Source organism: Paramormyrops kingsleyae, chromosome 17 (genome assembly GCF_048594095.1).
Source record: "Paramormyrops kingsleyae isolate MSU_618 chromosome 17, PKINGS_0.4, whole genome shotgun sequence".
NCBI lineage: Eukaryota > Metazoa > Chordata > Actinopteri > Osteoglossiformes > Mormyridae > Paramormyrops > Paramormyrops kingsleyae.
In genome coordinates this window covers 7,555,935-7,577,768 of record NC_132813.1, presented here as the reverse complement: position 1 = coordinate 7,577,768, position 21,834 = coordinate 7,555,935, and the positions used below count along the sequence as shown (strand labels likewise).

Below are 21,834 nucleotides of genomic sequence, written 5' to 3'. Positions count from 1 at the left end.
GCCAATACATTATACATTGGGCAATGAGAACAACAATAAACAGCCTGAAGCCTGTCACACAAGACAGGTGACGTCCTGGGGGGAGAGGCTTGTTAAACAGGAATAACTCCATAGACATGCACTCAGTACATACATGCACATAGCACACACTGTATGTAGAAATGGGAAATCATGTTTGATATTGGTATGGATAACAAAGGCTACCAATTTCCTGTTAGTTATTCATCTGCTTACCTGATGTTTCTACAAAACACTTTGCTTTCCTTTTTGCATGCTGCTCTTTTTTTGTGGCAGAAATTCCCACGAGCGCAGCATCCGGCCGGATACAAGCTCGTTACGTGGAACCTGCTTGTTACGTTTTAAATCTGCTTCTCCTCTGATGCCTTCAGTGTTGCTGCCGGCGTTCTTGGCTGTATGGCGTTGGATAGACTCAGCTGTCAGCATAAACCGACACAGAATGAGGAAGAGCAGAGTCATTTCTGCTCATCAGCGTCTGAAAAATGCTGGCTAGAGGAAACACTCTGAGGCATCTTTCTTTCACGTTTGCTGCATCGTTTAATTGCATTAGCAAGATTTCACAAGGCACACTCTCCATTTTCATTAGCGTTTTTGGGTCTCTGCTGTTACTGTCTGCCATATTCCCAGAGATTTATGCAACTTTAGCTTTGCAGTGCAGTACTACACCTGGTGTAAGATTCTCAATTAGTGCTGAATAGTTTTCCTTACCTAGTTGTCTTGTAACTAGTTTTCTAATATATGGTCCTTGGTCATGAGACCATCAAACCACCTCTCTTCAGAAATGGAAAGAACAGACTCAAAAAAATAGTTTTTTTTGTATATTTTGACATGTGCTGTGTCGGTTGTTTCATAGAAATTATGTGGCAGTAATAATAATTAAAATGTCTTCGCCTGCCAAAGTTCTGACACATTTACTTATTTCTTTCTTTTTTTGTGGTTCTGCTGTTTATGGATTTTCCATTCACTTCAGCTTGCCTGCTCTTTATATAGATTTTTCAGAATGTCTCCTGAAAACATCAGTGTGAGCTTCCTTGTTATTAGTTATTTATGTCTTTTGAAACCTGACAGCATGCAGCCGCCTGCTCCCTGAACCCCCCCCCCCCCCCCCCCCCGATTTGATATCCCAACCAGGTTCCTCTGTCAGCCTATTGCCACTATAATCACAACACGGGCAGGATTTGGAAAGCCCCCCTTGGACCGGCATCTGTAGAAGAAACTCTAACCCAGTTAGATGACATTTTGTGGTCCTTGCTCTCCTCCTGGTCTCTCTTCATTAAAATCTCTTGACCTGTTCCTTTAATCCTCCTTCATTAGAACATGCCAGTTACTCAGCTGTCACCTGGACATGTGTGTGTAACAATACATGCGTCTGTCTCGTCTGCATCGTCCTCTCCAGCCAGGTGTTTCTGAAACTCTCCCTCATTCATCTACAGCTGTGGTCGTGATGTTAGCGAAAGGATCCTTGGCTGACTAGACTATTTGAAACTCTTTGTATCTCTGTGTACTTCCATAAGAACATAAGAAGAACATAAGAAATCTACAAGCGAGAGGAGGCCATTCAGCCCATCAAGCTCGTTTGGGGAGAACTCAACTAATAGCTCAGAGAACTTTGTTAAAATCTTATCTAGCTCTGATTTAAAGGAACCCAGGGTTTTAACTTGCACTACACTAACAAGAAGACTGTTTCATACTCTAACTCAGGGGTCTCCAGCTCCGGTCCTGGAGAGCTACCGTCCAGTAACAGGTAAATACCAGGAACAGGTGTGGCTCATCAGAAGCCAAGTGAGACAGAAAACCTACTGGATAGTAGCTCTCCAGGACCGGAGTTGGAGACCCCTGCTCTAACTACACATTGTGTAAAGAAGTGCTTTCTCAAATTCATTTTAAAAAGTTCTTCCGCTAAGTTCCACCTATGCTCACGAGTTCTAGTATTTAAACTAATATTGAAGTAGCTGTTTCCTCCCCAATGGACTTTCTGAAGCTAGCAGGACATCTGTGATGGCGTGTGGTTTCTTGCCATACATTGTCTCTGCCTCTATGGATCTTGTCACCTAATGCCAGTTGTGGACCATTCAGGTCATGCAGGTCCCCAGGGGGCAGTGACGACTTCAATCCTGGGGATGTAAACTGACAGCACTAATAACCCCCCTCCCCATCCACAGGTCTAAACCACTGCTTCACACATTTATAACTCAAGTATAATGACTTAACTGAAATTAATGTTTCCCAAGGGGATGAATATTGGATCAGTGTGATATTATTACCAGCATCGTGGACAGGCAGTGGAGGTGCTGATGTCTTCCCTGCTTTTTAAGGTCCCTATACAATAGATCAGGGGTGTGGAACGACGGCACCGTCACCGTCCTGGCGATGACAGCAGCGGGCTTTACCTACACTGCATTTTTAATGGTGAGTCGTCACCTCGTCAGGCACGCAAAGCCAGCCGCTCCTAACACACAATCTGGTCCACTACCGAATGAGTGACTTATCACGGACGACCTCGCCGAACTAAAGGGGGGGGGGGGGCTCTCAGAACTGCACAAAGACGTGGCTGGGCCCCTGAAGAATGCTACCAAATGGCCCCCCTTTTTCAACCAAAGCTAATATTATCCATGATCACATACTTATGGGCGCCCCCTAGTGTCTGCTCCCCTGAAAATCTTCCACTTTCTCCCCCCTAACAGGTGGCCCTGAGTGTTCATTTCATACAAATGATTTGTAATGATAGATTGGGGGGGGGGGGGTCAGTTTCAACACTGAGGATTATTATTGTCTGCTCTCTCTTAGGTTCTCGCCCTCGGTCACATAGCTCTGGGACAGCAGCTGAACCTTCACTGGATCCACAAGGTATCCACACGACGTCCTGCCGGCTCTCGGGCCTTCATAGGCCTGAACGTGGGGACTCTGGATGGCTACCAACCTAATTAGCTCTTATGCAGTCGCGTGTGTGGGTGTGTCTGGCTTCTGATGGGTTGTTTTTGAGGGGGTGTAGTTATTCACAATGCATCACAAATAAGGCCACACTGGAGAGGACCACGCTGACAGTGCCCCCTCCCTCCGTGGCGCCCCCTACAGATCGGTGTCACCGCAGCTCTGCTCGGCACCGTCGTCGGGATGATCTCAGTCAGCCAGACGTGGGGGGAGGAATGGGATATCATTGCCATCTCTCTCCAGGTACGAGCCCCACCCAAAATAATGAATACAGATCTGCCAGCATCCATCAATTATTCAAGGCTGGTTCATACTGGCGAGTGGCTGAAGCAGTGGCCTTGTCTACTGACTGCTTTTAAAGGAACTGAGAGCTAGCTGGCAGTCCATAGGAAGCAAGGCATTTAATATCAGTGCTTGCTAAAAATACAGCTTGTTTCCATCTCATGGAAGTCAAGTCATAACTCAGACCATTGTATAGTAAATCATGCCATTGTTTCCTATAGAGACAGCGTTATAAATGAGGATTGTGTTCCTGGTTTTGGTAAAGTATGGTCAGAGAGATTTAGTCATCTGAAAGCTCGGATAGACCAATATTGATACAAAACCCTACCACTTAAAGCCTGAATAAAACGTCAACACAGTTAATTTACATTAGTTATTGTAGTTAAATATACTGCCCTACAAAGGCAAACACAATATAATATATTATTAAAGTGGAGTCTCTTAGGCTCTTGTAACAAAATATCTTGTTTTAGCTATGCTCAGTTTTGAAGAAAACAGTGTAAAAGTTACTGCAACCACAAAATCCACTCTAAAAGCAAGGCAAAACATCACTTTTCTCAGTTTCAGTATCTGCATAATTATTGTTTTGTTTTTGTAGGGCAGTATAATGGTTGATTACATTCTGCTGCACATGAATTGTATTATGAGCTGCTCTGATCGATGCCTGTTATTTCCCTGTAAGTTATGGTCACTTTGAGGGTATAAGAAGGAGATGAATCCAGGTGTTTGTGTCCATTTCCAGGCCACTGGTCCCTTTCTTCACATCGGAGCAGTGATCGCCGTCACGGCGCTGGCGTGGCTGATTGCAGGCCAGGTGGCCCGTGCTGAGAGAATGTGTAAGCCCCGCCTCCCACACACCGGCGGCAGACTACACGCTACCCAGCGGGGATCCGGTGATGATTCATTTTGTGGACTCCAGCCCTAGATGCACCGAGGTGGCGATGGCGGCCCTGTCCTGTCACCAGAGATGCTGCCGCTGTGCGCTCTCTTGCTCGCTCGCGTGCCGGTGGGTTAGATTTGTGCGTCACCACGCGACCGCCTGTCAGCGGGCCCCGCCGAGCATCGCGAGATGATTCAATGCTCTCCCCCCCCCACCCCCAGTCTGACGCCTCCAGATTGGCGTCATGCAAATGCAATTTCTACCCCCACATGACAAAATGTTTCATCATCGTCTGTGTCTCTCATGCCCGCCATCGGAGGCTGTTCCCCACCAGAAATCGACTTCCGTTGTCCAGAGGGCTAACGTGATCTGAGCTCAGACGCGGGGGTTTGTTAAACAGTGACATTTCGGAAGAACGCCAATGAAACACCAGTGGTGAATTTCCCCACCTCTTACACCTGTAACTAGAGCCCTTCTGGAACATTCCAGTCTTGCACTGACCCCCAGTCTTGACCCGATATGTCCCCCTTGCTCATGTGACCTCCTCCTGTGCAGCGAAATGGATAAGCCAAGAGAATCCTTAAAATCCCTCTTAGCGATTGGTGTTGACATTCTGTAACCTTGGCGATGGGAAAAGAATCTGTGACAAATGTTATCTTTTTTTTTCTTTGTTTTTTCTCCTCTGAAGTTAGGGTAGACGCTGGACGTCGCTACGGTTTTGTTTTATTGCCTTTCCTTTTTATTAGAGCGTAAAATGTTTAAATTGTATATTTTATGTATGTACTGTTTATGCGCTTCTATATTTTTATTGCATTAAGTGACTGACCCCAAATGTAACATGCAGAGTGCTTCTTAAAATCCTCGCTCTGTCTACTGCCCAGTTGATGCCTTTGCAGACATCTGGCACTGCTGTAAGGTGGCAGTTTGTTTGCCCCCCCAGGGTTCCAGGCGGCCCTCCTGCTGTTCTACGCCGGCACCCTGCTGATGCTGTACCTGGTGCCACTCGCCATCAAGTCACCGTGCATCATGAACCGAGGCGATCTCAAGACAAGGCCGGACATCATTGGACACCAGGGGGCGCCAATGGTGAGTTGGCCTGGCGTGGCCCTGCCAAGCACGGGGAAGTGCGTTATGCTGTGCTGTCTTCAGGAAGTGTTCTAAGTAGTGTCGCGCAATGCTACTCTCTGCGAGACTTCTCAGCACCCTATCCAGAGAGGCCCGCTATCCAGGGCCGGATTAATAGTGTTAAGTGCTGGAACGCAGCTCACAAAATTCAAATATGGATTAAATGCAGAGAAAACTTTACATAGGCTTTTTAGTGAATGCCATATTAAAAGAACGATGGATGGGGGGGGGGCGGGGGGGCTTATGGGGGATTGCCCTGCTTGGTGCCCCACATGCCAAAATGCCCATTTGGCTAATCGGGGCCGGCCACTGGGCTGTGGGCATCTCAAGGGTGGGAGTGATCAGCACCTGAAGGACACCTAGACTCTAAACATTCTGGAAGTCCAAGACATTCCATGAGAGTTTTCATTTTAGTGGCACCTTGGCTATAGTGTATATATTGACATTTTTATGCCACAAAATGATATAAAACTATCTGTGCTAATATACTAATGAAAGCTGTCTCCGTTTTCCCTGTCAGCTGGCTCCGGAGAACACAATGATGGCCTTCCAAAAAGCCATTCAGCTGAAGGTCAGCGGCCTGGAGACGGACGTGACTATCAGGTAGCCCAACCAGTATAAACCAGTCAGTCCAGTAGAAACCTGAGGCCCCTGCTTGCTCCCACTGGGCCTCTTGGGCAGGAAAGTGAACTGAATGTTCAGTCATGAGAGATTAAGCACTCTTAGGCCTCTAATCACAATTCATTCATTTATAAGCAGACCACGCATAGTTTTGCTGCGATGTGCAATATTAATGCAGAGCTGTGCAATGAGCAAAGGGCATTTTTTTGAATGATATACACACACACACACACTTGAAATAATAATAATAATAATAATAATAATAATAATTAATAATAATAAACAAATGTTACTAAAATCCCTCCAGACAAGAGATATGTAGCTGAAGCAGTGTGGAACAGTTTGATGCTAAGTAGGTTCCATGTTACGGGCGAATGCAGCATTTCAGACATTTTCATTCTTACCGATTTGGTTGAATTCAGTCTTTGTTAAAATCTTGGGTGCTACTGGCTTCCGAAATGACACCCTGGCTCCCGGGGTCTTGTGGACGAGCTGTCAGACTGGAACCTGCTACAGGGATTCGCCCCCTCCCCCCCGCCCGACCAGCATTAATGACCCCTGACGACAGGCAGGTCTGACGATGTCGTCCCAGAGGCTACGCTGAATAATTAAACAAGACGACAGACGCGGCCTGGCCGAGGTCCGGGCCACCGGGGCACCTGCAGACTGGGCTATTTAGGCCACTTTTTAAATAGTCGCATGACCTGCACACTCTACAAATTTCTTGACATACTTATGACTTTAAAATGCTGAGCTGCAAATGACGTAGTGACTTTTCTTTTGCTTTTGTAGAGCTTGATAGGTTTACTTGGCTATTTCTCATTGCTAATGCTGTCATCCAAACATTTTCTGCAACCTTTTTGTACTGTTGGATGCTTATATGGAGCAAGTCAATTTAGTTACTTTTCTTAAGTGTAATACACGAGGGCATCTCCTTGAACTTGGGCCTGTAACCTTTAGTTGACAAGTCTGTGTCCTTAATCACTATGCTACCTGCTGCTCCCCCTGCAGTGAGCCAGAATGGGCAGGCATGTGTGCATGGAATCAGAAATCAGAACAGTTGGGGGGCTAGCGGGCCCCCCTAGGGGTTATGTTAAGCGTCACGCTGTGTAAAAACCAGAGATAATGTTTCACTACACAGCGTGGATGGGGTCCCCTTCCTTTTACGTGACCGCACCTTGAGAAGGACGACCAACGTCAACCAGGTGTTCCCTGACAGGCAGTTTGATGTTGCTTCTATGTTCAACTGGACCGACCTGCAGGCTCTCAATGCAGGACAATGGTTTATCAAGGTATCTCCCCGTCCAACAACCATCATTCCTGTTTTTTGTTCTTGATTGTCCTGATCTAGTCGCCTTCTACATCGCTTGCTTCCTCGTTTTTTTTAGTGACAAAACAGGCACTTTTGTTAAGTTGAATCAAATTGATGATTCAACTTGAATGGATAAAGGTTCGCCACAGCCAAGTGCAACATTAGATATGTGGATGGACGGAGATGAGTGTGTCTAACTTGAGGGGCTGCATCCTTCAAAGGATGCTACTGTATCTACGTAGCTTTTATAGGCTGCATCCTTCAAAAGTCCAGGTGATGAATCTTGGGAAATGTTGGCCGGCGATCGGGTGGATCCTTCACAACTTGGCAAAAGGGACGCATTCCTAGACCACATTTGAGCCTTTGAAATGGGACAGCCTTGTGACTGTGTTGCACTCGGTCTTTGAATGCAGCCTTAGAAGGATGCAGCGCCTGGATTTGGACACCGCCCAAGAGGAGTGCATCCATAGATCCAAAGAGATGCATACAAGTATAGCTGTTATCAAATCATTGGTCACTGACTTCCTGTATCAGGCTGCTGATTGGCCACCTTACTTTGGCAAGTTGTGATTTGTCATTCTACTGGCCTCTTGTCCCACCCACCCTCAATCCTGGCCTACAGGATAATCCCTTCTGGACAGTGGGGTCCCTGTCCAAAGGAGACTTGGTGCGGGCGGAGAACCAGTCCCTGTGCAGCCTGGAGGACTTCCTGCAGCTGGCAGCTGTCTCCAACTGCTCGGTGGTCTTCCGACTGCGGCGGCCCCCACCTGGCCACCCCCACCACATGAGCTGGATAAACGACACCCTGGAGACGGTGCTGAGTTCGGGGATCCAGCAGAAGCTGGTGAGGAGTTTCCCTCCAGCGACGTTAAAGCAAGAGGATGATGCATCTTATATAACCGGGGTCCTGTCATTCTGATAAAGACATGAGCCTTTGCCAGGAAAAATCGAGTCTGCGGTAGAATGAAATATAGACGGGAATCACAAAAAACATTTTTACGCTGGAGGCACCTTAAAATATATCTGATATTAGGGGAAGCTAATCAATTCTGTGCGTAAAATAGAAATATATACTCACAGGTTTATGTGCTTATGCATACAGGCTACTAGCAGATGTCTGTCTTTCTAAGCTAGCTTGAGTATGTAAGGAATATTAAATCAAGTGGGGCTTCATTGTCGCACCAACCGTATACAGTCACACAGTATACAGTGGCACAGAATGGCGTTCTGCCATGCTGCACTTGTGCTAACTGCTGCAGCTTTATGCAAAAAAAATCAAGGTATGACGTACAATGTAAATATAACGTTACAATGCTTAGAATTTAGTATGATGGAAGCAGCAGAGTTGCACGTAAATAGTATGAATGAGTCAATAAATATCAGAGCAATAAGTAACAAATAACGTGGCGCTGCGATGCTGGAGTTTTGCCCACCTCAAGTGGCCGCTATGCTGGGTGTCGTCCCCCCCCCTCCCCCCAGGTGATGTGGACCCCGGACACGGACAGGAAGTTGGTACGGGAGGTGGCCCCGGGCTTCCAGCAGACCTCCACGCAGAAACAGTCCCCAGCCGCTGCGCGACAGAGGGGCGTTTCCAGGCTCCTCTTACGCTACAACAGGGCCAGCGCTCCGGATGTCCGGTACGTGTCCGGCATGTTCCGCTGAGCCGAGCCATTAACCGCACGCCTGGCTGTGCAGAAGCGAGATCTGTCAAACTCGTTGCCTTGTTTACGCCTTGTAGCGGAGGAAATCGTCACTGGCTTAAAAGAGGAGGGCGAGTATGTAAAAACAACACAAAGCAGTTTTTCTTGTTGGAAGGAAAAATACTTTAAGATTTTGCAGTGCTGTACTCAACTGCTGTATATAATATTATTTGGTGTGGGTGAGTGACGTGTGTGTCCACACGACCTACAGGGCGCTCTTCACGCACAACGTGAGTCTCACCCTCTACACTGTGAATAAGCCATGGCTGTACTCCGTGCTCTGGTGCAGTGGGGTGCCGTCAGTGTCCTCTGATGCCCCCCATATCCTGAATAAGGTGCCTTACCCCATCTGGCTCATGGTAAGCCTTCCCAGTAAACCCACCCACCCCCAACGCCCTGTTTCCAGCAGCGAAACCATACGTACTGGGAAGAGAGCTCAGCCCCCACCTGGCACCGCCCATCTGTCCTTCCATTTTGACCTTCACTCACCCCCTCCCCTCCCAACAGGGGCCAAGCAGGAAAATCGCCCCTTCCTTTGTTTTTGTTTACAGTCACTTTATATAACTGCCCTTGAGTCAGTTTTTGTTCATGTGTGAAACAGGAAGTTCTTATATGCTATAAATAATTGCTTCTGAATTGCTGATGAGATTCATGATTGTTTTAGATGCCTAAATATTTCAGTTCTTGTTCCCAATCCCTCTAATTTTGGGGGATTATTTATGGTATTAAACTATTGAAAGAAAATTGCATGAATGATTGCTGGAAATTGTGGCTGGGAGCGGAACTAAATTAGCTGCTGTTTGGTGCCCTCTAGAGGTTCATCTTGCATCAGCAGTTTGTGTTTCTTTTCAGACTCCAGATGAATACTGCCTAAGCTGGGTCATAACGGATCTCGTCTCCATCATAACAGTAGTAGGAATTTTTGTATTCCAGAAGTAAGTACTGCTCTCGAATTTGGCTGCGTTCATCAGTTCATGTCACTCCACAGGAAGTGGTTACGCTCACAGCAGTGAAGTCCTTCAGTGATCAGTCACCCATTGTATCAGTGTTTCCGGTGTTTCATATTCTGTGTTTGCTCCATCTCATTAGCTAACGTGTGTTTCTAAAAACACTGTTGTCAAGATTCATTAAGGATGAAATGTTTAGTCTGGTGTGGAGCATATGCTGCATTACTGTCTTACTCTGCTGTACTCTCATAAATCTATTATTTATGACACACAATTTCAAAATATGGGCAATAGGACCAAGCCGTGTTGTAAATGGTTCTGTAAAATATGATGCATGGGTTCTGACCACAGTTGCAGTGGCTGAACCAGCATGTTAGAAATCTCATCTTTCACACCCCGAATTGCCTCTGTGTCGGGGTTACCTCAAATGATACTGAGCTTCCCCTGCTTTCCCAGCTGTGGCCGTCCCGCCAACCCCCCCGCCCCCCACCCTACCCCAGCGCTTGAGCTTTGGCTGTGCATTTGTTTTTTGAAGGACCGGCAGCCGCTGCCCAAATCACCCAGTACCAGCACTGCTCCCCAAGCCCCGCCCCCGAGCCTCACCAACAAGCCCCGCCCACAAATCCCACTCCCAAACTCCACCCCCAAGCCCCACCCACAGCAGCAGCCATGCGAGTCGCTCTTATTGCCAATAGCCTACATTTGCGTCTCGCTAAGCCTTAATTAGAGCCATTGCCGTCACGCTGACGAGCTCTCCCACTGGCCTTCCTGTGTGACTCAGAAATGTCACCCTCCTCATCGATAAATAGACATGAATATTAAAAAGAAATGATTCTGTTTACTGGAGCGATTCAAGAGTGAAACGTTCCTTGACCTTTGTGGTTGACCTTTGGTTTCGACCTTTGCTGAGCACGGTTCCGTGTGATTTCTGTGCAATCACTCGCCGCTGTCCCCTTTCGAGTCCTCAGCAACGTGAATGATGGGCCAGTGGTCAATAATGCTTATTATTCACGCTGACATGACATGAAATACAGCGCAACCCTGCGAATGGATGAATGGATGTCGTCCTGCATTCAGACGCGAGACCGGTGTGGTGGCCCAGAAGCTGATCTCGCATCTCTCGCCTCACTCCATTGTCAACGGCAAGACTGGGAACTTGTGAGGTCTTCACACTGATAAGCAGGACTTATCATTTATCGGCAGATAGAGGCTGGAGCCACTCTTTGCTTTGTGTGGGAACTCTGCCGCTAATGGGCTCCCCCTCCCTGTGTACGCTTGGCTCACAAATGTCATACAGTACCTACCAGGCCCTTACGCCAATAAGAGCCTGATATCTGCCCCCTGCTGGTCAGGTGCTGCATTTGAAGCTCACCTGTCCCTATTTAATGTGTTATTGAAGGGAACGCCTTCCACTGGCACCCCCCCCCCCCCCCCAGTGCCCTACAATGAGGTGCGGGGAAGGAGGGGAGCGATGTGGGACTCCTCACTCCCAAACTGACCTTTTGATTCTCTTTCCTCCTGCTTTTTCTCCTTTTCCCTTCCCTCTCCACTCTGCCTGACGCGCATACCCTTCCTCTCTGCTGCATTCTGGCATCTCTCAGCTATCACATGATCAGGTAACTGGGACGACACATGGTCCCCCCCCCGACCCCCCCCCCCCCAAATCCTCCTGATGGCTCTTACTCCTCACTGATACTTACTGTCATATTTACATCTTTTCTACATATCTGCTCTTCCATAAATACCTTTCTCCCACTCATCCCACTCTTTGTACATGTTTAGTATCAGCTCAGTCTGTCCATCTATTAATATCTGATCATTCTAGCTGTCAATTTGCCCCTATCAGCGCCTGCCCCCCCCCCCATCCTAATCACCTCTTTGCTGTTTTGTTCTATTTTTGTGCCTCTTAACTCCAGCCCTGCAGCTTCCTGTCTGTTGTTCTGCTGTAATCCTTGCAAAAAAAAAAAAAAAGGATCTCTGTACAGTAATCAGAAGTCGAGCTGCTTAGAAGTGCCGCGTTGGTGTCTCAGCTTGCTCTGTAAAGTAAAGCTAGATGTCAGTCGCACTTGTGAATAGAGTCATTGTGGGTCCAATGTCAGAGACGCGCCGTGCTGAGCGGGAAGGACACGGAATGTCGTCCTCGCTCACGCCGCTGGATCTGTGGGCTGCTGCTCGCCTAAGCCCCCGCTCCGGGCACCACGCGTGAGCCGGTTTACGGGAACCGAGATACGGGGAATTCTGTCCCACGTTCTGGGGCTGATAAGAAAGTGGCTCAAACAAGCTAAAGGTCTTTGCAACGTGGCGACCAAGACGAGCTGTGGGGTCAGGGCTCTAATCAAGGGCTGGGGCCACAAGCCCCAGCTGAAAGCTGATAGGCCCTCGAAATACATGGTTAATGATACGGTTGGCCCCACTTAAGCCCCCCCACCATAAAAACATCTTAGACTCATCCCAGGTTAGAGCTGACTTCCTGTCATGTTAATATCCCAAATATGATTAAGTTTCTGATATTCTGGTCCTTGTTTACTGTTAGGGTTGCAAATGGGTGGAAAATTTCCAGAAACTTTCCAGGGAAAGTTAAGCTAGGGAATCTTGGAAAGCTGTCAGATAGGGCTAAGGAAGCAAACTGTATGAATAATGTAATATAGAGTACGACTTATAAGCAGGTTGTTTTGATGCAGATGCTTATTTTGTGGTGTTTTTCCACACATACACACCCTTACTCCCAAGCACTTGGTTACACAATGATATCACTATCAGTGCTGTCAAGATGTCTCCCCCCCACCAATTACATTTAAGTTCCCTGTTACAGGCTAACCTGCAATTTTATTCCCATATTTTCTTGTTAATTCCCATGGAAAGTTTCCAACTTTGAAAACCCCAAGAATTTTGCAGCCCAATTCACTGTGTTGTGGGTAAAATTAAGGCTTTTATAGTTTATATTACATTTATATTACATTTGACCTACTTAGCAAAGGCTTTTAACAAACGAGTCTATATATAATATTTGTGATCGCAGGGTCAGACAGTCCCTGGATTCCCTGAAGATTTCTCTCTTTCTCTAATCTATATGTATAAACAATTTACATCATGTTTGTTATATTGTAGCAGCAGAAATAGGTGGGCAATACTGGTCTGAGCATGCTTTACAAAAGTCTCACATGGGATAAATTAAAATGAATAATGTCTTCCTGTTAAAAAAACGTGCTGGCATACTACAGCAGCATAAGTGCTGTTAAACCATTCAGTGATGAGTAATATAAAATTATACAGCTCTTCATGTGCTGGATGTCACTGTGTAATACTATATTATTACAAGATGTTACATTATTATAAGATTTGCTATAGCGCCCCCATGTGGCTTTTCAGATGGCGCATGAGCGGGATCCGCAGCTACAACCCGGAGCAGATCATGCTGAGTGCGGCCGTCCGGCGGAGCAGCCGAGATGTTAACATCATGAAGGAGAAGCTCATCTTCTCAGGTGACGAGGGCTGGCCAGACTAGGGGCACTCCGACTCCCGGAGCCGGCGGGGGTTTAGCCCGCTGCCTGCCGCCTGTGTGCGCACGCGTGTGCGTGTGCGTGTGCGTGTGCGTGTGTGTGTAAGCCCTGCATGCTTTCTGAGTGTTTGTACATCTCCCAAAGGTGCCCAGACTTCGCCGCCAGAAGCCCTTTCCACATTCCAGTGCTTGAAGTCCCCCCATCCCATTCCACCAACCCCGCCCCACCCGAGCGTTTAACTACCCGCTGCTACCATTCCTGTGCACCTCCTCGCCCCCTCCCCCCACCCCCCACCCTTCTGCCCGCTGGAGACTTGCATGGCCATTCATAGAGCTCACACTTGTGGTTTGCCCACCACTAATGGCAGCCAATAAGAGGTGAGTTCAGAGTGCTGAGGTTTCCCAGTCAGTGTGCCATTCTAATGTGTTGCATATTCTTAATGCATTCGTCTATTGGTAGCAATAATATGGTGGCTAGCTAAAGTTAAAAACAGAACGGGTTTAATGGGAAGACTGTCCAAATTTAACATTCTGAAACCGTTTGTGTTTAATGCATAGATGACGATGAGGAAAATGTAGCTAATATTTAGAATACATCGTAAATAATTAGCTGTTTTCGGATTGGGGCGAGATATAAATCTAGAAGCTTTGCATGTTTTTTTGCATTAATTATTATTGTAAATAATGCTTGCGCGTCTCATGCTGTGCCGTCATCCCCTGAACCCCCGCCCCACAGAGGTGAGCAACGGAGTGGGCAGCATGGACGAGCTGTATGCGGGGAACGGGTACGATCCCTACACCAACGACGGCGTGGCCCACTGACCCGGGCCTGCTTGCTGGGAACACCTCCCCATGACAGACTGTCAGCTGAGTGGGCGGGTAAACAAAAAACAAAAAAAAAAAACTAAAATAAAATTTAAAAAGGGACGCACAAAGGAAACGTGGAGAGTAATTCTTTTTTTAAATTTTATTATTTTTGTTCCACTCGGTGTGCCTGGCGCTACGGATAGACATACTGTAGTGCCGAAACACACAATGCTCTGTACATGGCTCTCAATGTCACTTTCATTGTCCTTGCTCTCCTCGTAGGGTGGCGTTCAAGTGGAGTGTGGCAGTTTACATTGCACTTTTTTTAAACGGACTGACTTTCAAAGTCTACGGCCGCCTTTCCGTTTACAGTGTTTGCCGAATAACTAACTCTTTGCCCTTAGGCAGGCTGTGTATTTGCATGCTGGATTTTATACAGCCATCTTTGTTATTTTAAATATAGTTTTCTATATTTAAGACCGTTCTCCGGTGATATATTTGGATAGTTTGCCGTGAAATTGATCTTTGCGATTCTGCCTCATTTATTTTTAGACCACGGCAATGCTTTTACACGTGTATTTGGCATCTGTGTATTCCTCAAAATGAATGTCCCTAGAATGTTTAGAAGTGGTGAATTGGATTTAGTCTTTTAACATTTGAATGGTTGTGCATGCTGGCTGTTCCGGAAAAAAGGAGCATTTGAAAGTATGTATTTTGTAATGTGTAGCAGTGTCCTAAGGAATCTAAAATTCGTTCCTGGTGGTGTTGCTCTCTTGATCCGTATGTTGTGCGCTATATAGACGCCGTGATGAGCCTAGTGTTGGAATCAAGGGTCGATACTTATATACAGTAATGTTGTAATACATGTAGACTAGAGAAAAAAACGACCAAAATTAGGCTCATGATGTTCTTGACATTTGTTCTTTTCTTCATCTGGGTAGAATGTCACTCTGACACGTTGTTGTTCGGGATGCATAGATGAGTGGAATGTGTCCAGTAAAGAAAGGAAGATGAGAATTGCAAATCAGTAGTGTAATGTAGTGTAATACAGATCAAAATTCATTGCACATATCTTTGTGTTATAATGATTATAATACCAAAGCATTTTTTAAATTAAGCAGCACATAGTCATTATTCCCTGCGTATATTTTACTATGAAGTGCATGACCTGGCAACCACACAGATTTTTCCTTTTTTTTTTTTTTTTTTACCCATAGATGATGTGAAAATTCCTAGGTCACTAAGAAACTCCGAAACACCAGATCTGAGTAAATATAGCTTTCTAATAGCTGACAATCGCAGTGTTGCGCATTCACGGTGTGAATCTGGGAGATGTAAAGCTTCGAAAGGCGCTCATTGGCTTAGGCCAGGCTGCAGCTGAGGATTTGAAGCAGTTTTCTGCACCCATAGTTTTCTTGGCTGTGACGTCCCACGTTACCAGAAAAGCTACTGAATCTGCTGACAACTGGAGTACTATGCGATAAACTACTGTAGGTTTGTATTCTGATAGTTTAGATGTGCTGGAAACATCAAATCGTTTGCATGTTTTTTTTTTTTTTGTGTTTTGTAAGTTTTTAATGCCATTTTTGATGTGTATATATGAAATCCTCTTCACCCCATGAAGAAGTCTAATTTAATGCTGATAACGGATCATTTGAATTTACTTCTCAATACCCGTGTTGTCTCTATATGTTCTTCTCTCTGTCACATACGTGAGCATGCATTTTTTTTCCACTGAATTATTTTATTTTCCTGTCACATATTAAGTCATTGACTGCTAAGCTACAATTATTTGTAAGACTTCACCACCAAATTGGCCACAGTAACAGTATCTGCATTTAACAGTATATTATGTTACTGTATAGGAGAGTGCATGCAAGTCAGTGTCACACAGAACCATGGATTAAACAGGGTGTGTATCATTTTTAATGGCAGAATCAAATTTAGAATGACATTTATGTGAAATGACAAAAACTATCTGGACAGAAGGAATCAAAAGCGCCGTTAACAATTTTCACAGCAGACTTTTTTTTCCCCCATCCAAAATGGCACACTGGTACAAAAAATGTTCTTTAGTATTAATGCGCAATAGGAAATGGACTAAAGAAAAAATACTCAGTAATTCTGTCTGGTAAAACGGCAAAGTAATTTGAGCTCTGAGTTAATTTGTATGGTGAACTGCATTTCCTCGGATACTTTTTAAATACATATTTGTACCTTATGCGCTGTTTCAGTTTGTTATATTTCATGTGTGCAATAAAAAGTCTCCGTTTTGAAAGTGCAATTGTACAAATTTCTTACACCTGTGCCGTTTCTTCCATGCACTTTTACCAGTTGGCCACAAGAGGGAGCCAAGAATTTCTATGGAAACAAAACAGGAGGGTTACCGGCAACCGTGAAATCGCATGTTAAGATTTAGTGAAGGTGCAGATTTGCATGTGCAAGTTTGCACATAAAACAGGTTGGGAAAGTACACATCTGTGTATCCATGTACACACAGAAATGTCATACTGCACCAAGCATGAAGTTCATGGAATCATTTTTCTGAATTAGCTTGTAAAATTCATAGATTTATAAATATTACTTATGGAATGCAACAAGTGAATTTTTGTGCAGTATGCAGTAGTATCAGCTTCTGTGTTTGCCAATTGGAAACACCACTGTAACATTAATTAGCTGATCAGTAACAAACTAACTTTCGCAATAACGCAGTCCCTTTACGCTTTGCAAACAGCACAATAGTTTATCATCCAGTGTTCAGTCTTCAGAGCTCATTGTTTAACACACAATGCTTTGTCACAATGTGTCTGTGTCGGAGTGGAATTCTTATTTCCCATTTTCAGAGAAGAGAGTATAACGACACACAACTGCATTATACGGGTTCACAGTGAACATGGAACCAACACAGGAACGAGGAAACAAGCAACTAAAAAATCCCAGGTGAGATGTAACTACAGATGCAGCCACTTCCACACCATAAGTCATCCTGTACCCAGACCTCAATTCTTATAAATGGACAATAAATAAATAAATACCGCAAAGCGGATATTATGCTCTCGGTTCTGAGAAAAACACAGTACCACTTATGACACCGTGCAAGGGTCTTTCCAAACGGTTTCGTACCTCTGTGAACTTGGGCGAGCTGTACATGCTGTGAGACAATGCTTTTTGCAAAGGTCCCCACTGAGGCAGTCCATTGTCTCTCATACATGTATAATTGTGTGTGTGGGTGTACGTACAGAGACACTCGATATTGTGTCACATTCAGCAAAGGGAGTCTGAAAGTCTTAAATGGGGTAAGAAAAATATATATTCCTCTACATTTACTTAAGTAACTTCAGGCTGACTGCAAAGCTCTTGCTTGTCATTACACCTGTTTTATGAAAGGTACGAGATGATATGAGACACCATTTAATAACTCAGTCATGTGGCCAGACGATCAGATGAAAACTCTTGCTCATTTAGGGGGGGAATCAGCTGAAGTTCGTCTTGCGCAGGTGCTTGTTCGGGACCTCAATGGCGCTGACTTGCAAAGGCCAAGAGCCTCCCATAATTCCAGCCTGGATGGCCACGCCTGTGACCACTGCCAGGTCTGGGTCCACAGAGGTATTGGGGTCCTTGCTGAAGTACTCGCTGATGAGCTGCCGAACACGGGGGATGCGGGTCGAGCCTCCAACCAGCACTATCTCATCCACCTCCTCCTTGTCGAGATGACCCTCTGCCAACACCCTCTCCACTGGCACAAGTATCTTCTGGAAAAGGTCAGCGTTGAGCTCCTCAAAAAGCTCCCTGGTAATTCGCTCCTCAAATACCACCGGCTTGCTGGGTTCCGGGTCCTCCCCGGTCTCCAGGTGCAAGGGGATCCTCAGCATGACGCTTGGCTCGAAGGTGAGGTTGAGCTTGGCAGCCTCCACAGCTTGCCGTAAGCGGTGGATGTCCTCTTTTCTCGTGGGTGGAGTGCCGTGCTCCTGCTGGATCCTCTCCATGGTATGTCTCAACAGCCTCTGACTGAAGTCCTGTCCCCCAAGCTTGTTGTTGCCTTGGCAAACACAAACAGAAGCATTAATGGTCCCTCCTACCACCATTTGATCATATATGGTGCTTTTCCACTGCATAGTACGGCACAGCACGGTTCAGTACAGCTCACCTTGGTTTGGCTCAGTTCGGCTCGGTTTGTGTTTCGACTGCAGTTTAGTGCCGCTTTAGAGTGGGCGGGATTATTCACGTGTCGTTATAGTTGCGCCGCCTCTACTGCCGTGACATCATCGTAAACGCGCCACAAACAAACACACAACAATGGAGCATATCGACGGAATGGTGTTCTTCATTCTCGGCATGTGGATGTTTTTAACAGCAAGACGAAGGAGTTTGTTTCAAAAGAGGCTGATGGTGCGTCCGAACCTTCGCTGGCTGTGCTAAAAATCTAGCGGGTCTGTTGTGTCTCGTGTCGCAAGTTCAGTGACGCAGTAATGACGATTTTCTCTGGCCAATCAGTGACCAGTAGAGTTTACACGTCACGTTTTGGTAACGGTTCGGCGCGCTTGGAACCTCGGCTGAGGTGGTACTAAAAAAAGGACCAGGTACCAGGTACTGTTCCCAGTGGAAAACCCCCCAAAAGTGAGCTGAACTGAACCGTGTCGTGCCGTACTATGCAGTGGAAAAGCACCAAAAGTGACAAGTGGCCTCTCAACCTACCTGCCATGGCCCTGGTGAGAAACATCCCCCCTTGCTTGTTCAGCAAAGATACATCCAGCGTCCCTCCCCCCAGGTCCACCACCAGCACGTTAGACACGTCCACCTTGTGCAGACCATATGCCATGGCTGCTGCAGTCGGCTCATTGATCACCCGCAGGATCTCCAGCCCTGGATTTGACCAGGAAAAGGTGACATACGCAAATTAAAACATAAACGATTCACAAAGACTGCGGTAAACCCGACTGTCTGAAAGCCGATGCCGAACCAGCCGGCAACCGAGAGACCCACCAGCCAAACGGGCAGCCTTGATGGTGTAGTTCCTTTGCCGCTCGTCAAACTCTGCTGGCACAGAGATGACTGCCTTCTCAACGACCACACCGAGGTGTTTCTCTGCCATCTTCTTCATCTTCCGCAAGAGCTGGAAACTGATGAACTCTGGGCTCACTGTGAACGTGCGATTGGTCGACACTAAAAATTCTGCACTTCCGTTGTTGTACAACACCTGGGGCGTGGGGGATAAAACTCCCATGAGCTTAAAATTTAATTATTTGTACATACAAGTTTTGTGTAATTAATAAAACAACGGACTTTCCAGTTAACTACCTTGAATTGATAACGGGAACTTTCTTCTTCCAAGCCCTCGGGCTCAAAAATTTTCCCAATGAAGCGCTTGGCATCATAAATGGTGTTGTGGGGATTGCTGTCCGCCAGCTCCTGCCCCTCGTAGCCTGCGTGGATGTCTGTGGCGGTGAACGATACCACACTGGGAATGCTCTTCCGGCCCTCCTGGTCGCCGATGACCTCCACGTCGCCGGTCCCTGCGTGGAAAACCCCCACGGAGCAGAACGTGGTCCCCAAGTCCAAACCGATCACCTTGGGCTTTGGGGGAGGCAGGTACTGCTGACCAAAGTAACCGGCGAGGAGAAGCGCTAGAATAGCTGATCCTGTTGGTTATTTACACAAACCGTTACATGTCTGTATAATATTTCCACTCGCTCCACGGTCTACTAAATCAGAAGCAACAATTATTACGCATTACAAGACAGAAATAGCAATTTACCTGATACATTAATACGCTTATTACAGTCATAAATCCTTGTTGACTAGCTAGATAGGCAAGGCGCACTATCGCACGATTTTCTTAGTATTTCTTTAATAGGCTACAAAAGTTGACATTTACCCAGTATTGACATTTCTCCTGCCATCCCGAATATCTGATACAGCTGTACACTTGCGAACCATAAGATGTGGCGAAAAATCTACAAAAATAATTCACAGGCGAACAGTTACCGGTAACTTGCAGCGATACCGAAACTGTAAACCACACGTCAGCTTTTCAGTGGTGAACATATTTCTGGATAATGTAGTGCTTCTAGTGACCATCTTCATAGTATTTTATGTGTGATCATCGCTTATGAACACAATTTCCCATAATTCTTTGCAGGCATACACGTAATGATTGAACCAGGAAAAGGTAAGAGAACACGTGAACACCGAGAAAGGCGAAGTTCTGGTCCTTGTGATGTGTCATCGACATTTTGCAGAAAGCTGAGTTTTTCAGGCGGCGTGTTGCTTTGAAACGAATAGATGTGGCCAGGTAGCTGCTAGTTTGGCTATTAGGATGTTTTAAAATAAATTACTGAAAAATCCCCAAGTAGCTCTAGCAACAGGTGTTTTTTTCTGTCTGATATTATAGTATGATTCAGGGAACGATCTGTGGACAAATTTAAATAACTAATAAGGACTGCTTCATGCTTAGCATCTATAATTATTCTGTTTATAATATGCATGTATCAAGCCGTAGATTGTGCGAATGTGTTAATCGAATGAATTAAAATGTTAATTTAAAAATAAAATTAGTCCATATCGGTTGTTCAGTTCAGTATTTTGAAAATATGTTCTATTTACAAAATACAAATACATTAAACGTATGTGGAAATACAACCACGGTGCCAAGAGTAATTTACTCTTGGGATCTAAGCCGGGCCAAATAAAATGGGCAGAGACAAACAAAATGGAAAATTACAACAGGAGATAAGAATAAGTACTTATTGAATTTAAAAACAAAATTTGTAATTGGACATCTCAAACTGAGTTAAAAGCAAAGGAATAAAACCATGTTTCGAGCTGAGATTTATAAGATGACAACGTAGACGCCTGTCTAACAGAGAGGAGTAATTCATTTGAAAGCTTGGGAGCAATGATTGCAAACGCCCAATCATCTCTTTGCTTTAATCTAGATCTCAGAACTGCTGGGAGCAGGTGGTCTACTGATCTCAGTGGTCTGCATGGATGATAAGGTTGCAAACAGTCAGATTCAAGAAGGAGCTTGAACATTCAGTGATTTAAAAAAAATAATAATAAAATTTAAAATTTATCTTGAACCGCACAGGGAGCCAGTGAAGGGAGGCCAGTACAGGAGCGATGTGCTCACGTTTACGTGTGCCTTTAAAGATACGTATGGCAACTTTTCTGGATATCGGCAGGCGTGAAGGCGAAGCTTGATTTTCCTGCATAAAGGGAATTACAATAACCCAGATGAGATTAAATGAATCCACGTGTAACCTTCTCCAGATCAGTGTAAGATAAAAAGGGTTTACCCTTAGCTAGAGGCCTCAATTTGAAAAAGCTAACTTTAACTACAGAGTTTATCTGTATGTCAAGCTTAAGCTAACAATCCATTATTGCACCTAAGATTCTAATCATAGGTTTCAAAAAGGCCTTCATTGTTAGATAATCAGAATTCAGTCTTTTCTTTTGTTCAGTGGCTCAGTGGGTAACACCGGTGCCTTACACCTCTAATGCTAGTGGTTTGAATCCCAACACTAGTGTAGGCCGGGGGCCGCTATTCAAAGGGAAACCGCAATCTTTATATTCCTCCAAACACCAGTGATGTTTAGCACACTAGTATGACTTTAAATGAAAACAAAATGGATGTAATTTCTTTTTTATGAAAATGAAAAAAAAATAACAGTTGTCCCCAGTCTCCTTGTTGTGTATGGAATTGCTATGTTCTC

General features: G+C 45.5%; 2 protein-coding genes across 7 annotated transcripts in view; one reads left to right on the top strand and one right to left on the bottom strand.

Moving 5' to 3' along the window:
• The window catches only part of gdpd5b (glycerophosphodiester phosphodiesterase domain containing 5b), a 52,011-nt gene extending 35,605 nt beyond the window's left edge, over positions 1-16,406 (top strand). For 4 of the 6 annotated variants that reach the window (XM_023801097.2, XM_072701672.1, XM_072701673.1 and 1 more), the window contains 13 exons: positions 2,334-2,427; positions 2,806-2,865; positions 3,094-3,192; positions 3,974-4,067; positions 5,052-5,197; positions 5,757-5,839; positions 6,999-7,149; positions 7,792-8,013; positions 8,649-8,806; positions 9,081-9,228; positions 9,722-9,804; positions 13,186-13,298; positions 15,340-16,406. In XM_023801097.2, coding sequence (XP_023656865.2) covers positions 2,334-2,427; positions 2,806-2,865; positions 3,094-3,192; positions 3,974-4,067; positions 5,052-5,197; positions 5,757-5,839; positions 6,999-7,149; positions 7,792-8,013; positions 8,649-8,806; positions 9,081-9,228; positions 9,722-9,804; positions 13,186-13,298; positions 15,340-15,503 — 1,615 coding nt within the window. In that variant the 3' untranslated portion in view covers positions 15,504-16,406. Of the gene's footprint in view, positions 1-2,333; positions 2,428-2,805; positions 2,866-3,093; positions 3,193-3,973; positions 4,068-5,051; positions 5,198-5,756; positions 5,840-6,998; positions 7,150-7,791; positions 8,014-8,648; positions 8,807-9,080; positions 9,229-9,721; positions 9,805-13,185; positions 13,299-13,460; positions 13,694-14,051 lie in introns of all 6 variants that reach the window. The other 2 variants (XR_002836848.2, XM_023801100.2) reach the window with 2 other exon arrangements.
• Positions 16,026-20,183, bottom strand: hspa13 (heat shock protein 70 family, member 13). Its single transcript, XM_023801094.2, has 5 exons — positions 19,998-20,183; positions 19,421-19,761; positions 19,106-19,319; positions 18,818-18,985; positions 16,026-18,161 (listed from the first exon to the last, which is right to left on the bottom strand). Exons 1-5 carry the CDS (start codon positions 20,020-20,022, stop codon positions 17,596-17,598), a joined length of 1,314 nt encoding a protein of 437 aa, XP_023656862.1. The 5' UTR covers positions 20,023-20,183; the 3' UTR covers positions 16,026-17,595.
• Between the last annotated feature and the right edge of the window lie 1,651 nt (positions 20,184-21,834).

Bases quoted from the DNA above. Each gene is read 5' to 3' on its own strand.
- hspa13 (XM_023801094.2), bottom strand. From the start codon at position 20,022: ATGGCAGGAGAAATGTCAATACTGG. The intron at 19,320-19,420 runs GTAGTTAACTGG...CCCACGCCCCAG, and splicing joins GTTCCCGTTATCAATTCAAG to GTGTTGTACAACAACGGAAG. The intron at 18,162-18,817 runs GTAGGTTGAGAG...GTGTTTGCCAAG, and splicing joins TCTCACCAGGGCCATGGCAG to GCAACAACAAGCTTGGGGGA.